The sequence below is a fragment of the Gambusia affinis genome, linkage group LG05 (assembly GCF_019740435.1).
Source record: "Gambusia affinis linkage group LG05, SWU_Gaff_1.0, whole genome shotgun sequence".
Classification (NCBI taxonomy): Eukaryota; Metazoa; Chordata; class Actinopteri; order Cyprinodontiformes; family Poeciliidae; genus Gambusia; species Gambusia affinis.
This window is the reverse complement of record NC_057872.1, coordinates 22976390-22990953: the sequence shown is the minus strand read 5'-3', so window position 1 is coordinate 22990953 and position 14564 is coordinate 22976390. Positions and strand designations below refer to the sequence as shown.

At 37.1% G+C, this 14564-nt stretch overlaps 1 protein-coding gene across 1 annotated transcript in view; it reads right to left on the bottom strand.

Moving 5' to 3' along the window:
* LOC122831126 (thrombospondin type-1 domain-containing protein 7A) overlaps positions 1 to 14564 on the bottom strand; it is a 229094-nt gene that overhangs the window by 83437 nt on the left and 131093 nt on the right. The window contains exons 9-10 of the mRNA XM_044117078.1: positions 7984 to 8139; positions 6389 to 6592 (exon numbers count right to left, since the gene is read on the bottom strand). Of these exons, the coding sequence (XP_043973013.1) occupies positions 6389 to 6592; positions 7984 to 8139 (360 nt within the window). The remainder of the gene's footprint in view (positions 1 to 6388; positions 6593 to 7983; positions 8140 to 14564) is intronic.

Sequence of the window (14564 nt, the reverse complement as noted above, 5' to 3'; positions counted from 1 at the left end):
ATACTTAATTATCAGCTATTTTATAATGGTAACATCAACAATGTGTCTCCACTGATAAGGTTGAACTGAAGAGGAGATTGTACAAAAAACAAAAAACGTGAGTAATTTGTGTGGTCTACTGTTGTCTGGAAAACTCTAAGTAGGATTTTAAAGCCCCCTCCCCCAGCCTCCAGATTCTGCGACGCCCTGAGTTTGATGTCGCAGCACAGAGCTCCTCCTGCAGCTCCACAGCTCAGATGGTTGCACATATTTGTGACACTTACAGTAATATTAATAATTATAGTGGCGTTAAGTTGACATTATAATTATTGCCAACTCCGACACGTTATTCGCGGACTGTTTTCACGTTTATTGCGCTGTTCATATTGGTCTCGATGTTTGCAGTTTTCTGGAGCGCAACGTGAAGCTTGACGTCATTCAGAGGTAATAAATTAAGTTGACATTAACAAAGACACAGCGGGACGGATCATCCGGGAAATGATGAACAGGGAGAGACGGAGTAAGACTACGTTAATGACGGACAAATTCTGGGATTTATTATGAGTCTCTGTTTATTTCCAAGCCCAAATGAGTAACTTCACGTTCAAAAACGAGCCCAAAAAGGCGCAACCAGCAACTCGTTAAATTTTCAAGCGACTTCAAAAAATGAAGCCCAAAGCCGCTTATAATAATCGGACTTGGCGACAGAAACTCAAAATAGTTCCAGTTTTTCCACCAACAAAATGCGATCTCCCCCATTGTTTACATTTCTGCGAGACGTCGGTCACTCGACAAGACGAGTAGAGGAAATACGATTAAATTACAAAAGAAGATAGTAACGCAGTAACGTAAAAATGATTTTGATAAATAACTGTAGTCTGACTACTGGATTTGAAATAGCAACGCGTTAGATTACTGGTTACTGAAAAAAGTGGTCTGACGTCAGTAACGTTACTGACATCACTGGCCAAAACATCCTCTAAGGAGGGAAACATTTCCACGGATCCCCGCTCCACACGCGCACCCCACAGTACCAACTTTTTCCTAAATCCACAGAGTTGATGCATTAATGCGTAAAAGACGTTTCTCTCACATCAGTAGACAGCAAGCAGATAGCTTTTCCGGTTTATTTTTTCCCTCGCACCGCGCCTCCCCTAAAGTGCTCTGGCGCCCCCCAGGGGAGGCGCGCCTCACACTTTGAAAACCGCCGGTTTAAACAAATTAAATATGTGAATTTATTTCCAATAATTTAGCTTATGTATATAATGTACAGTGCTTTTTGTCACCAACTGTGTTTGTGTAACGTGTTTCGTGTAATGAGCGATTATAAACGGCAGAGAACAGGTTCGAGGTGAGGCAGGCAGTTCTCTTGCCTCATGGCAGGGGGCGCTCAAGATCCCAGACGTTCGTCTTGTTCACTCCTCAACTGCCGAGTAAGTGACAGCGAGCTAGGCTAAACGATTCGGGAAGCAAGTCAAGTGCAGCGGTAGATTATAATAGAGATAGTGATTTTTTTCCTCTCGCTTATCCCGACTTTCGACATTTATTTTGTTTTGTTTTTTAAGGAAATGTGTGTTTTGTGAGCTACAGTTTGTTTGTGTAAGGATGCAGAAGTGAAACATAACCTGTAAACTGCTGTCAATCTATGCATCTATTTGCAAATCTGATTCTGATGACGTCAGTGCCTCACCAGCTATGAACCTCACCGCACGTCACTGCTTGTAAAGAAAACTCAATTCTGATCCTAAACCATTCCACGGTTCCAAAATGGCAACAGAAAAAGGGGGAGGAGCTGTCAGTTACTGGTTGCTATGGTAACCACCAACTGCCAAGGGCAGCGTGGCAACAATAAATGTCAGGGAGAAAATAACTTTTAGGCTAAACAAAATAAATTCAAAGAATACATACACGTTGACAAACTTCACATCTATAACATTATTAAAGTAAAACCCTGTACACCTGAAATGAGACAAAACTAGCTTACAAGTAACTTTTCAACAAGTTATAGTAGCTTGTTTTAAGCAAACAATTCCCTATTATTGATGAAAAAGTACTAGTTCCATTGGCAAATTGTAACATAACCACTATGTTTGATTTTTTCTGAATAAATACATTAAAGAGTAAATGTATCAAACTGTTTTGTAGAACAGTTGCTGTTATTTCATTGTTAAAATTATTCAAAATTTCCACTGTCTAAAACTGATTTTGGGCAGCATCATGCTGGTTTCAGGGGTGGTTGAAATTAGTAAATAAAACGGGGCGTGTGCATTGGCACAACTGGAGAGGGAGACACACCGTCAGATCCGTGCAGCAGGAGACTTGACTTGATTGAATGTTTAAAACAAGTAAAAAAAAAAAAATCAAAGAAAAGACATAAAACGGCAATCACGGGGGAGTTTTAGGGTTTTGGATTTTTCATTTTGGATTGGGACTTTGGATTAAAACGGAGAAATACTTCCAGGACTTTGTTTTGCTTTTTGAGGAAACAAAACAAAACAACAAAAGGAACTCCTTTGCGGACATTATTCTCTTTAAAAAAGAACGGGAATTTTTGGACATTTAATTATTTGGGTTTTTTTGCTGACATAAATCTAACCTAAAATTATTTTTGAGAGATTTTTGTTTACTGGTCTGTGTATCAGAATAACTATTATTATTTCTTAGTATTCTAATTGTTTTGAATAAATTATTGTTACTAAAAGTCAACAAATTTCATATTGAGTGGTTGGATATTTATTTTCTTATCAAATTAAATGGTGTAACATATTTTACCAGATTCCTGTGACAGATCCTCCTTGAGTACATTGTGAGTTCCACCTTAAATCAAGTTAAATTTTCACTAACAAAATGGAAAAAAAGACTTGTTTTAAGTGAAATAATCCGACAGTAGAACCAATACTTTTTAATCAGTATTAAGGCATTAATTACTTAAAACAATCTGCTGTATCTTGCAAAAAAGTTACTCATCAGTTAGTTTTGTTTTATTTCAAGTGTATGAAGATATTTACTAGAAACTAGGGTGAAATTACTTGGTAAGGTTTTCTGTTTTTGCAGTGCAGAAACATGATGGATATTTCCCGGCTGACTGAAGCTGTTGTTTCTACTTTCATCCAGTTATAAAGAATATTTTCTTTCACTTTAGAATACATACCATATTTTATGAATTCTTGATAAAATATTCATTGCGGTGGACCTTTAGCTCCAAGAAATCTCCATGAAAATGGGGGCACTTCACATGAAAGGCGCAAATTCACATAGGATTCCAGTGTTTCATCGCTATTGTTCATGTTTTATTGATGAACTCCTAGTAGCCGCTATAAGTGGATTATATTAACCCACATATCTGAATGAGTTGGTGGATGCGCTGCCATAAATCAAGTGGTTAAGCGATATGTATGCCCTTAAAAAAACATGAAAACCTTCCATGACTGAATTGAGCTTCTAAACCAAAACCCTCACTGCAGCTGACTTTATATTGAGATGTCACTTTAACTGAGATGCAGTGAACCCATCATGACTGAAACGGAAAAAGCATGAAAATAAAAAACGACAAGGGACCTGCGTATTTCTCAGGCTTCGACAAAGACGCATGAATGAACAGAACCACCCACTATGAGGAGAGAAACCTCAACGCTCTGTATGCAGAGAAGAAAAAGCTCCCCGACTAAGTGGCCAAGCAGTCAGCTTTGGGAATATCAATAGCCAGTTTCAATAACATTTGTATCGACCTTCGCCTGCTGTCTGGGGCCTGGCTGGGTGGCCTTTTCTGCGGGGGGGTTATGACCGGTACACACTCAGAGAAAAAACAAAAAACAACAACAAAAAAACCCACAACATGTGGCCGCAACGTCGCAGTGAAAAATCGCTGAGGCAAAAAGCAGATCGAAAATCCAAAGAGAACAAATCAATTCTCATCAGATGTGAAGGAGATCAATCAGGTGAAGTCACAGAGAGAGAAGAAAAAAACAAGTTTCCACAGGTAAAACCTTACAGAATACCAACATTTTATACATAAACTGCTCATATTTATTTATAAGTAACTGCATTTGAGCATATAATTGACATTTATGTAGATGAGATTTCTAAATAACCTGAAAGCCAATAGCTACCTGCTTTATTAATTACCATGATGATATTCTGATTGCTATTTTTGCTCTTTTAAAAGTAATATTTGTGAAAATTTCATGGTCAATGACAGTACTAATGATAATACTGTACTATGGTTTTGAGATTAATACTGCTCTTCCCAATCGCTTCCTTTTTTTATTTGTTCCTATTCCTATAGTAAAAGTTTGATCTTCTTGACGTTCAACTTTTACTATGAAATGAAACTTAAAATATAATCTGCTCTCTAAAAATTGTTGCTCAATTCTTATGATTACACACTCAAACTTTATATTTTCTACAGACAGTAACACGTCTTTAGTGAAGTTAAATTGCATTTTGGGTCAGACATATTTACAGACCATGGTGTTTTTGCCTTTAGTATAAAATGTATTTATATTACGTACAGCTGTGGCTGAATTACTGTGTTATTCTTTCGCCAGCTGCTTTTTTGAGTCTGTATTATCCAGTTAGGAACTATTATTTCAATTATCACTTAATCACGATTAAACTAATTAATTGTTTCAGTCCTAATCAGTATTGTTATTTAGCCAATTGAAATAAATTTTCTAAATCATTTACACTTCTAAATATTTTCCCAATTAAATATGATCATAAGATTTTTTTTAAATGCAGTTTTACTCTAGGCACAATTGGCACCCCACTAGTTTACATATCAACCAGTCTGTTCTTTAGTTTCACAGCGAAGACAGAAAAATCCCATTGACGATCAAACTTTGTGCTTTTGAATTATATTTTTTGCACGATTTTCTCAAATAGTGATGTCAGTAGAGTCAGGAAAGTGAAGAGTTAAACTCAGGACAGCCAAAAGAATTTGAGGCTTTATGCCTTAAGCTGTTTAAAATGTGTCTAGTTTCTCATCAGCAACAATACGACAGGTAAACTGAAACACGACCTTCAAGAGAAGAGCCTTAAGCGAACGTATAGCACTCTGAACTCCAAATGACACATTAAAACTAATGAAACCGCTAACACTATCCGCTGCACTCATTAAAATACAACCGTGTGAATGCTGTGTGAAGTCTGTGATTCGTCTGGAACTTCCAATAAAGTGCAATAGTTAATTTGTTTATTTCATATTCAGTTGTTGCACAATTTCTTCATATTTTCCAATGGCAAAATGCACTGGTCAAGATTAGGGCTGAAACGATTAATTGGATTAATTGTGATAATCGATTATTTAAATAATCGTCAATTAATTTAGTAATTGATTAATTGTTAACGAGACTATACAGACTCAAAAGTATGCAATATGCTGAAAGCACAACATATTCAGAGCAGTATTTAAGGCCAAATTAAAAAAAATCTACTTTCTCAATAAAAACTTTTTCATTAGTTTTTTGGTTGTATCAAAATTACACTTTTTTCGCATCATAAGAGTCACATGATCAGCAACCAGGTGTTGCCACTGGCGGAAACAACAAAGAAGACAACAGGAAATAGATGGAGGATGATGGCGCTGCATGTTCTTTAAGGATTTACTGCGTGGACAAACTTATTCATGTGTGATTTAAATGTGTAATCTAACATCTTATTTAATGGAAATACTGCAACTGTTAAATTGCTGTTGTTTTTTTTTACATGAGCAAAATTTCTATATTTTGCACGTATTTATAATGGAAATGCAGCTAATGCTACGGCTAAGCTAATTACATTACCATTGAATATCAGGAGTAATAAAGGAAAGCTATAATAATGTAAAGCAGCAAAGAGTGAAAGTTACTCCAAGTTCCAGAGTTTCTGAGGACTGATTTGATTTACTGAGAGGGAGGTTTAATTGTGCGTGCAGAGAGGAAACTGTAATGAGACAGACAGCAGGGAGACGGGTGGCAAAGCTGAATCAAGCAAGCGTAAAAGCAGGAGAAGTTTAAAAAAAAAACAGAAGAAGGAAGGATGAGGGGAAGAGGAGTTGTGTAATGGAAATCTCCTCACGTACGTCAATGTCCACCAAACGCTGGAGGGTCAGCAGATAGGTGACCTTGAGAAATATGGTGTTTTTCTTGCAAAGCCTGGCCTGTGTGTCATTTTAAAAAATTTGACAAATGGAGGTGTATTAAAAAAAATCAGCGCAGTACAGGGATGAGCAAATTAGAGCTTGTTTGCTTGATGATGTCAATCATGAAACGCCATCTCCAAGGACGGATGTGCTTAATTTGAACAAATGACTCACAGTTTTGAAAACACACAGCATAATAAAGCATCATTGCCATCTGCGCAGCATCTCATCACTCTGCGAAAATCCCATCATCCGATCGGACAATGAGATCAAATTGCCTCCACTCACCGTTGCTGTTGATGCATTGAACTTGAGGCAGCTGAGTCCCAGTGCCGCACTGCTTCCTGTCATCAGGAATACACCTGTCCAGGCTGACCAGCTGCCATTTGTAGCAGCTGGGTTCATCACATGGCATGGCCTCCACAAGGTGAGGGCAGCTTCCTGAGCCCCCGGTTGGTTCGTTGGTAATCTGTCGTTTCCTCAGTTTGAAGCCTACAGGTAAAAAAAACAAAAAGACTTCAAAATACATCCTTCTATTGGTTTGAATACAGTCTATCATCAAGATAAACATAAATCAGTGACAATATAAATTGCGCTAGACGTGCGATCAAAATCAATTAGGTTAGAATATTCAATATTTGAAATATTCATTGAATTCTGATCCAGAACCGCACAGCATTCTGGGAGATGTAGACAGAGGAAAGACTTTAGCCGCTCAACCTCTCACAGCCAGCAAAGCAAAGTTGGTGGAATCAACTCTCACTCACTCTTTGGTTACCTAGCAACTCACTCATTGTTTGGTTACCTAGCAACGACCTGCTGAGTAACTGGCACAGCAGCATTTTAACGTTTCCCCCCTTTGCCTCATAACTGCTTAAAAGTTAAAAGAAAAACAACAGCGTAGAGTGAAAAGTGGATAAGGTCACACCTCCAGTTTGGAAGTATTTCAGAAAATTGAAACAAAAAACTAACCCATAATTATTAATATGGACTGATATAAAACACTTGCATCATGATACATTTTTCTGCCAGTCATAATATTTACTCAATTACATTTACTAGAGTAACAACTGTAAATAGTATTTTTACTTCAATATACTATTTACTTTTAAATTAGCAATATTATTGAGAATTACTGCCACACTTACTTGAGTAAAATTTCAGCATATCCAGAAATTTTACTCAAACTTCTAGATATGCAAAAAAGATATTAATTGAATGTTTGTTTTTCAATTCAATGAAAAACAAACATATTTTAACCAAAAATATGAGACACAAACATACATAAGATCTCTGGTTTTCACACCAGTTTGTTGTTCTAATGTTATTTTCTATCTGCTGAACCTGTTGTGTCATTTAGAGATTAATAACATGCAGTAAATATTGGAATAGAATAGAATAGAATATACTTTATTGATCCCAGAGGGGGAAATGCTTATTATTTGACAAGCTACTCAATTCTAGGTGGTAAAGATTAATAAACCATAAGTGATCAATTCTATAAGAAATATAAATAAATATTGTCACTGGAAGCACATGTTGAGTTTAACATAGAAAAAAAGTGTGTCTCATGCCTGAATATGTTGCTTTGCACTTATTTGGGGTCATTTTCTTTATTTCTGTTTTTAAAATGCCAGAATTTGCACATAACTTAATGTTTTGTCTGTTTGATGACTTTATCTTAAAATATGAAATCCACCCAGGCGTTTTGTGCAGCTGAATGGTTGCCATGGAGATTAAAGGATTTTTCAAACATGCATGAAAGAATCAAAGCAACATTCCATGTCTGTGTTTGATGAGGGAATAACATAATAACACAATATAAAGCTAAAAAAAAAAAAGTATTTTACATAATGCTGACCCTTTAAAGTTGATCTTTTTACCTTTCTTTCCGGTCTGATCGTTGCAGTTCTCAAAGATGCACGGCCCCCAGGCCCCCCACGGCGAAACCTCGCAGTCGATGGGACAGGGGATCTGGCAGAGCTGGGATCTGTTAGGGAACGGACCCATGCACAGCTGGTTCTCCACCGGGCGGGAGGCTGTGCAGGTCAGCAAAAATAAAGGACAAAGTAACCAACATGAGAAACAAACAAACGAACAAACAAACCTGATTGGATCAGGAAACAAGGATGCAAAAATAATTATTTACTCATTATTGGCATAAAAAATCCCACAGGGAGAAGCTGAAAACTGCATCAGAAGGGGGAAAAAAAACATGCCTGCGAGGTAGATGCTATTATCCCTCTGTTTGGTTTCTCCCCTCCCTGTTAGCATGTCAGAATGATAAATTAGCAATGATTATCTCTTGCAGCAACTTGATACCAACTAGAAACATGGTGGAGCTCTGCTTTCTGACTCTCAGTGGAGATGCAGAGAGGATATAATGCAACACTAAGGTGCAGCAGAACACGTAGGCTGTCTTGGCTCATGTTTATTCTATTAGGTGTAATTTGGCTTCTTCTTCTCTCATGGTGCCATGTTGAATTTAGAAAGTCCTTCACTTGATGCATCTGGCAAATGGATGGCGGTTTGAAATATCACCGCAATGTTTCTATGAAAACAGATGCTACCTGCATGCATAGCATCAAAGAGAGACACAACAAACAAACAACCATGATATGTTCTTGAAAGACACTGGCATAATCTACTTATATTTGCATATTTTATCAGAATGCTAGTTTTTCCAAAGAATTCCTCCAAATATTCAACATTAAAGCTTCTGGTCACTGTTTGACGTTTTACTTGGGAATAGAAACTCATCTAAACCAAAGCTGCAGTTTAAAGTTGTTCACCTTTGTCACAAAGAACTTGCCTGTGCAATTTTAATTACACCTACACTGCAAAAACCACAAAATCTTGTCAAGTATTTTAGTCTGGTTTGTGGTGCAAATATCTAACTTACTTAGAAGTAACTTTTCAGAAAGATGTAGGAGCTTGTGTAGGTAAATAATCCATTAATATTGATTTAAAAAATAACTATATATCTTATAACAAATAGTTATCTTATAGCAATGTTCTTGCTATTACATGTCTTGCTATAAGAGAAACAATCTTTTTTTTGGAGTGTGACTTACAACCTAGCAGCTTTAAATTATGGAGAACCCAATCCAATTTAAATGTTTTATTTTAATTTTGACATTCTCATATTGTTGGTATCTTTGTTTAGGATTAAATGGATGACATAATTCCTGTCAGTCTGTGATTTTATACCAACAGCACTCAGATCGCTAATCAGTTAGCAATTATCGATTTAGAAACATTATAAGAAATGCACACATAGGTAAGGGAGGTAATTTATTGTATATTTTTTAATGTGCTATTATTAGAAAATAGAATAGTCTTAATTGATAACTTAACGATCACTTTAGGGTGTAAATCCAGGTGACTTTTGTTCCTGTCCAGTTCAGTCTGAAGATCCACCTTGACGATCTGCATCCTTAAATAAAACAAGCCTGTACAGTTGTACCTTTAAGTTAAATTTAATCAATTTTTTAGTATGAAGTAATAAAAAAGAACATTATTTAGAAATATCAAAGGTTCAAATTACAAATGTAAAACTCTGAAGTAAAAGCAGATTGGAAGTATAGTAAGATCCACACAAATGATTTAAATGTTATTTAAACTTTAAAAGTAAAGAGTATGTTTGTGATTCTATAAATAACATGTTTTCTCAACCAATTATTTCTTATCTGAAAAGTTGATGAGTTTCTCCCATATTTTTCTCTGCTTTACCTCAAATTATGTTCTTTTCCAGTCAATTAGTTTTCTCAAAATACTTTTAATACCAAGGCTTGAGCAAAGAGAAAATGAGAAAAGGAGGAGTTTCAGATGACTTACAAAATTATATCTATAGCAGAATGTCCTGATACTGATTCCCACACACATGATCTTCAATCTTCCATTGAGAAAGAAAAGAAAACATAAGGTTGTTTGGTGCAGGAGTGTCAAGCAAACCTGACATTTAAGCAGCCGTTTTGAGGTAGGCGGGATTAAAGGTTCTTTGCTGAAAACCAACAATGCTTTTTTTTTTTTTTTTTTTTTATCAGATATCCTCCATTTTAAAACCTCACAAGTTTATCTGATGCTACAGAAGCAGAACTACAGCTTTGTTTCAACTCATGTTGCCTGGAAACAAAATATTATGATTTTAGAAAAAGAAATAAACATTTCAAATCTCCAGTTGTGCTAAAAGATTTTTTTATATACTTTTAGAACATTTCCACTGGTTAAACAAGCATGCCATAAATAACTGAGACAGAATAGATTAGATAAGTTTTTCACTACTGACCCTTTGTAACTACGTCACTTAATCATTCTAGGCGCCATGACGATGTCAAAAATGAGGATTGGGAGTACTGAACAGAGCGACTGAAATTGTTTTTGCCAGTTTATTCATGGCTTCTACTTGTTGGAGTCGAGCTAATTTATCTGTAACGTTACACGCCTGGAAGGAGTTCACAGACTATGGTAGCTATAAAAGTTGGGAATGACTAGCTTAGAAACCGACCCGTACTTCCTCCCTCTTGACGTGTTGATCAAATTACTGACTTTACCTGAATTCACACCACATGATTTATGTCACTATGTCATAAACAGCAGGTGAACCTTACATTGGAGGAACATTAAAAACGTACAAAAGTCGAGAAGCTAACCAGTTTTTTTCCCGTATATGCTAGGCTACATGACGGTGCAGCACCGTCTCCATGGTTACCAACGGTTAGACGTGTACCTTCTCCTTAATATAGGGTAACCAGACGTCCCCGATTTCTGGGGCAGTCCCCGTTTTAGATGAGCTGTCCCTGGGTGAAGCCGTTCCCGGAAAAGTTTCCGATTTTAGCGTCTTATAAATGAGGAAAAAAAAGCTTCCTATAGATTGTTATTACGATAGCCGGAGTCTCCAGGGAGTAAAGAGCGTGAGTGAGCGAGTTGCGAGCAACAACAACAGTTACGGTAGCTGCAATTAACGTTTTGGAGTTAACTGGTGATCAGTGGGTTGTATTTTCAAAGCTACATATGAGTTTGGGCATATTAAAGTTTCTCACAAAAAATGGAGTCACTCAGTGACAGGAAAACTGAGCATGAACTGAAACTGATGAGGATGGAGAGATTTTATTTATTTATTTATTTATGCTAAATCTGGCATTTTTAACATTTCATCAGCTGATGAAAAAGGTTAATACTTATACTAAGATTTTACTAGGAAGAATCCAGCTCCTCATCTCAAAATAACCAAATTCCAAACCAAAGAAAGCAAATCTAATTTTATTTCTTAAATTGTACATTTTCAGTATGTCATCTGTACATTCTAATGTTTTGGGGGAGATTGAGATGACATTATGTCTCTTTTTTAAAATACTGGCAGACTGATAAAAGATGAGACAGGAGAAAAATATTCTGATAGAACTAAATGAAAGAGGAAAACAGAAAAACTGACAAAGCTGAAGAAGAATATGAAATATAATAATATTATTATTTAATTGTCCCTCATATGTTGTATTTTAAGTGTTTCTCTTTAATATCACCTGTGGTCTTTCTCAGTTTTTCACATAATCTTTTCTGCTCTTATTCTATTCAGACCTCTATGATCATGTGGCTGAAGGCTCTTCACACATAGCAACGGTTGCTAAGCTGACTCAGTGTACCTGGATGGAATCTGGTCTGTTATGACATCACAGTTTCATGTGACATCACAGAGTTTTATCCGGAACAATTCTTTCCTTCTGTTACTTTCTTCAAGAGACAGCTGGAGTTTGGTGAGAGATCCGATTTAAACTGAATATTTATTTCATTGTCCTAGAGTTTGCTTTAGTACACATTGCAAATCCAAGAAGATATGAGCAACCTAAAGAGTCCACAGCCTCATGTATTCCCGTTTTTTTCTGGGGACATGATCGCGCCGTTGATTGAAGAGTTCTTTTGGTCCATTTCATTGGAACAGACCTTGGATTTGGCCATGGGGAAGCCTGACTGTGACACCAAGTCCTGCTTGAAGGAGCTGATTTTAAACTTAATGGATGAATGTTCTACCTTCATTCTCTGCAATATCCCTAAGCAGGGCATCAGATCCCAAGAGGTGGACACCATCTTGGGCAACGTGCTGCTAACAGCATTTGCAGACACCCTTCAGGTTACAGGGAAAGTTCATCCCAAGAGCTTTGACAGTTTCAATGAGTTATTTCTTAAATATATCAAAGAATCATTGAGATCTGTCTGCTCCACATATGATTCAGAAACTTCTGAGGTCCGCTACATGTCTTGGTCGGACGCAATGGATTCCATCATTCCACATGCACTCCGGCTGATAGAGGAACTGTTGGCATGTCGCTGTAAAGAACATCGGCAGACAGAACAAAAAGACCAGCAACAGAGAAAAGACCACCCAGGTGCTAACTCTGATGTTGGGCATTTCCAAGCTGAAGAGAAAGACACCAACAAAACTCCACAGACTAGAGAAACCCAAAAAGCTAAGACGTATCATACCGACAGCCGTGGGAGTCAGCAGTTTAATTTAAACCTGATACCAGACATCCCTGAGAAATTAGATTCTGAGGTGGGAACAGATGAGACGTATAACAGCAATCCTGTTTCTGAAAACCAGGAATCGGATTTGAAGATGGTGGATAAATTCATTTTGGAGGAACTTTCGAAGATCACTAGTGTACATGATTTGATCACTAATGAGAGGAAACCAGACATAAAGCTGGTGGAGGAATTTTCTTCAGAGGAGGCAGAGGCAACTCATCTTACTTTGAAGGAAAAGGAGTCATGTCTGGAAATGATGGCAGAAACCCCAGTTCCATCAGTGATTTCAGAGGAACCGACCCACTCAAAAGACAGACAGTTAGTTGATGCAGAGCAGGAGTCAGTGGTTGCCACAAAGGTTGCAGAGAAGGAGGAGCAGCAGCAATCCATCATGCTGCTCGTGAATGAAGTTCTTATCAAGCCCATAACAAATTCAAGGGTTACATGCAAGTACAATCACCTCCAAGCCATCATAGAGAGGTTGTCTGAGAAAATCTGTGCTGAGGTCAAGGAGCAAGAGCTAAAGGACATTCAAAGTAGTCTGAACAATCTCAGTAAGGACATATTGAGAGCAGTCTGCAAAAACTTATGCTGCTCAAAAAAGGATGTTCTCCTACTGTTGGGTTTAAAGAGTTCAGCAGTAGAAGAGACATTAATTTCCATTTGCACAGAGAAAATTGTAAAACCAGCCAAAAAACCCAGCCTCATTAAACGTTTCTGGGCCTCAATATCCAAGACTTTTCCCAATAAATTGTAGAGAAATATAATTATATTAATAGTTAAAAATTGTGTTGTTTGGTTGGTTTGCACTAAGATATGTTTTAACCTAAAAGAAATGGACTGTGGCAAATGGATTGGGTTAATCTGACCTAGAAGTCAGGACGGAATTCAGATTTGGAGAGATGTGGAATAACAATCACTTAAGAAAGGAAAGATGTGAGTTTTAAGCTGTTGTGCAAGAAAGTTCAGGTACCCGACCTTTCCCCTGCTGCCTGCAAAGGAACCGGGCTGGAGCCCAAGACTGGGGAAAGAACCTGCTTGGACAGGTAAGGTACAAACAATTTTACTAACAGTTGTTGAGGTCAAGACTTCAACACGATTTGTGTTAAACTCACTAAACTCACGGCAAGAATTTAGTGAGTTTAGTGATATGGCAAGAGTAGGGTGAACAGACGTCCCGGATGTAGATGGCCTGTCCCCAGGTGAAGCCGTCCCTGATTTAATGTTTTATAAATGAGAAAAAAAGCTTCCTATAGATTGTTATTACTCCATATGGCAAGGAGTAGAAAGCGTGAGTGAGTGTGTTGCACACAACAACAGATGTTGTTCAGTCCAGATGAGACAGGAGAAAAATATTCTGATAGAACTGAATGAATAAGGAAAACAGAAAAACTGACAAAGCTGGAGAGAATTATGAAATATAAACATATTATTATTTAATTGTATCTCATATGTTGTATTTTAAGTGTTTCTTATCACCTGTGGTCTTTCTCAGTTTTTCACATCATCTTTTCTGCTCTTATTCTATCCAGACCTTTATGGTCATGTGACTGAAGGCTCTTCAGACCCAGAAGGGTTTGCAGATCCAGAGATGAGCTCATGTTGGTGGACTTCCTGACTAGAGTTCACTCATCTCAAACACACACGGTGTCCTTACATATCAACTACGTTACTTTTCACACACACCTCATGTATTTATGGACAGTTATGTGTCGATTCATGCACAACATTCACAGGTGGACAAAGTTGTTGGTGTTTTCTGTTAATGACTGGAAAACCCACAGTAGCACTGAAACAACCTGAAACTGACAAAAGTAACAAATAAAGATTTACTGAAAATTAACCAATAAAAATCAGACATTGTTTTTAATTGAGGTTCAACTTAAGAAAATGTCAGACCAAGATGGCTACAGTTGTACAGATTATTCTGAAACTTAAGGTC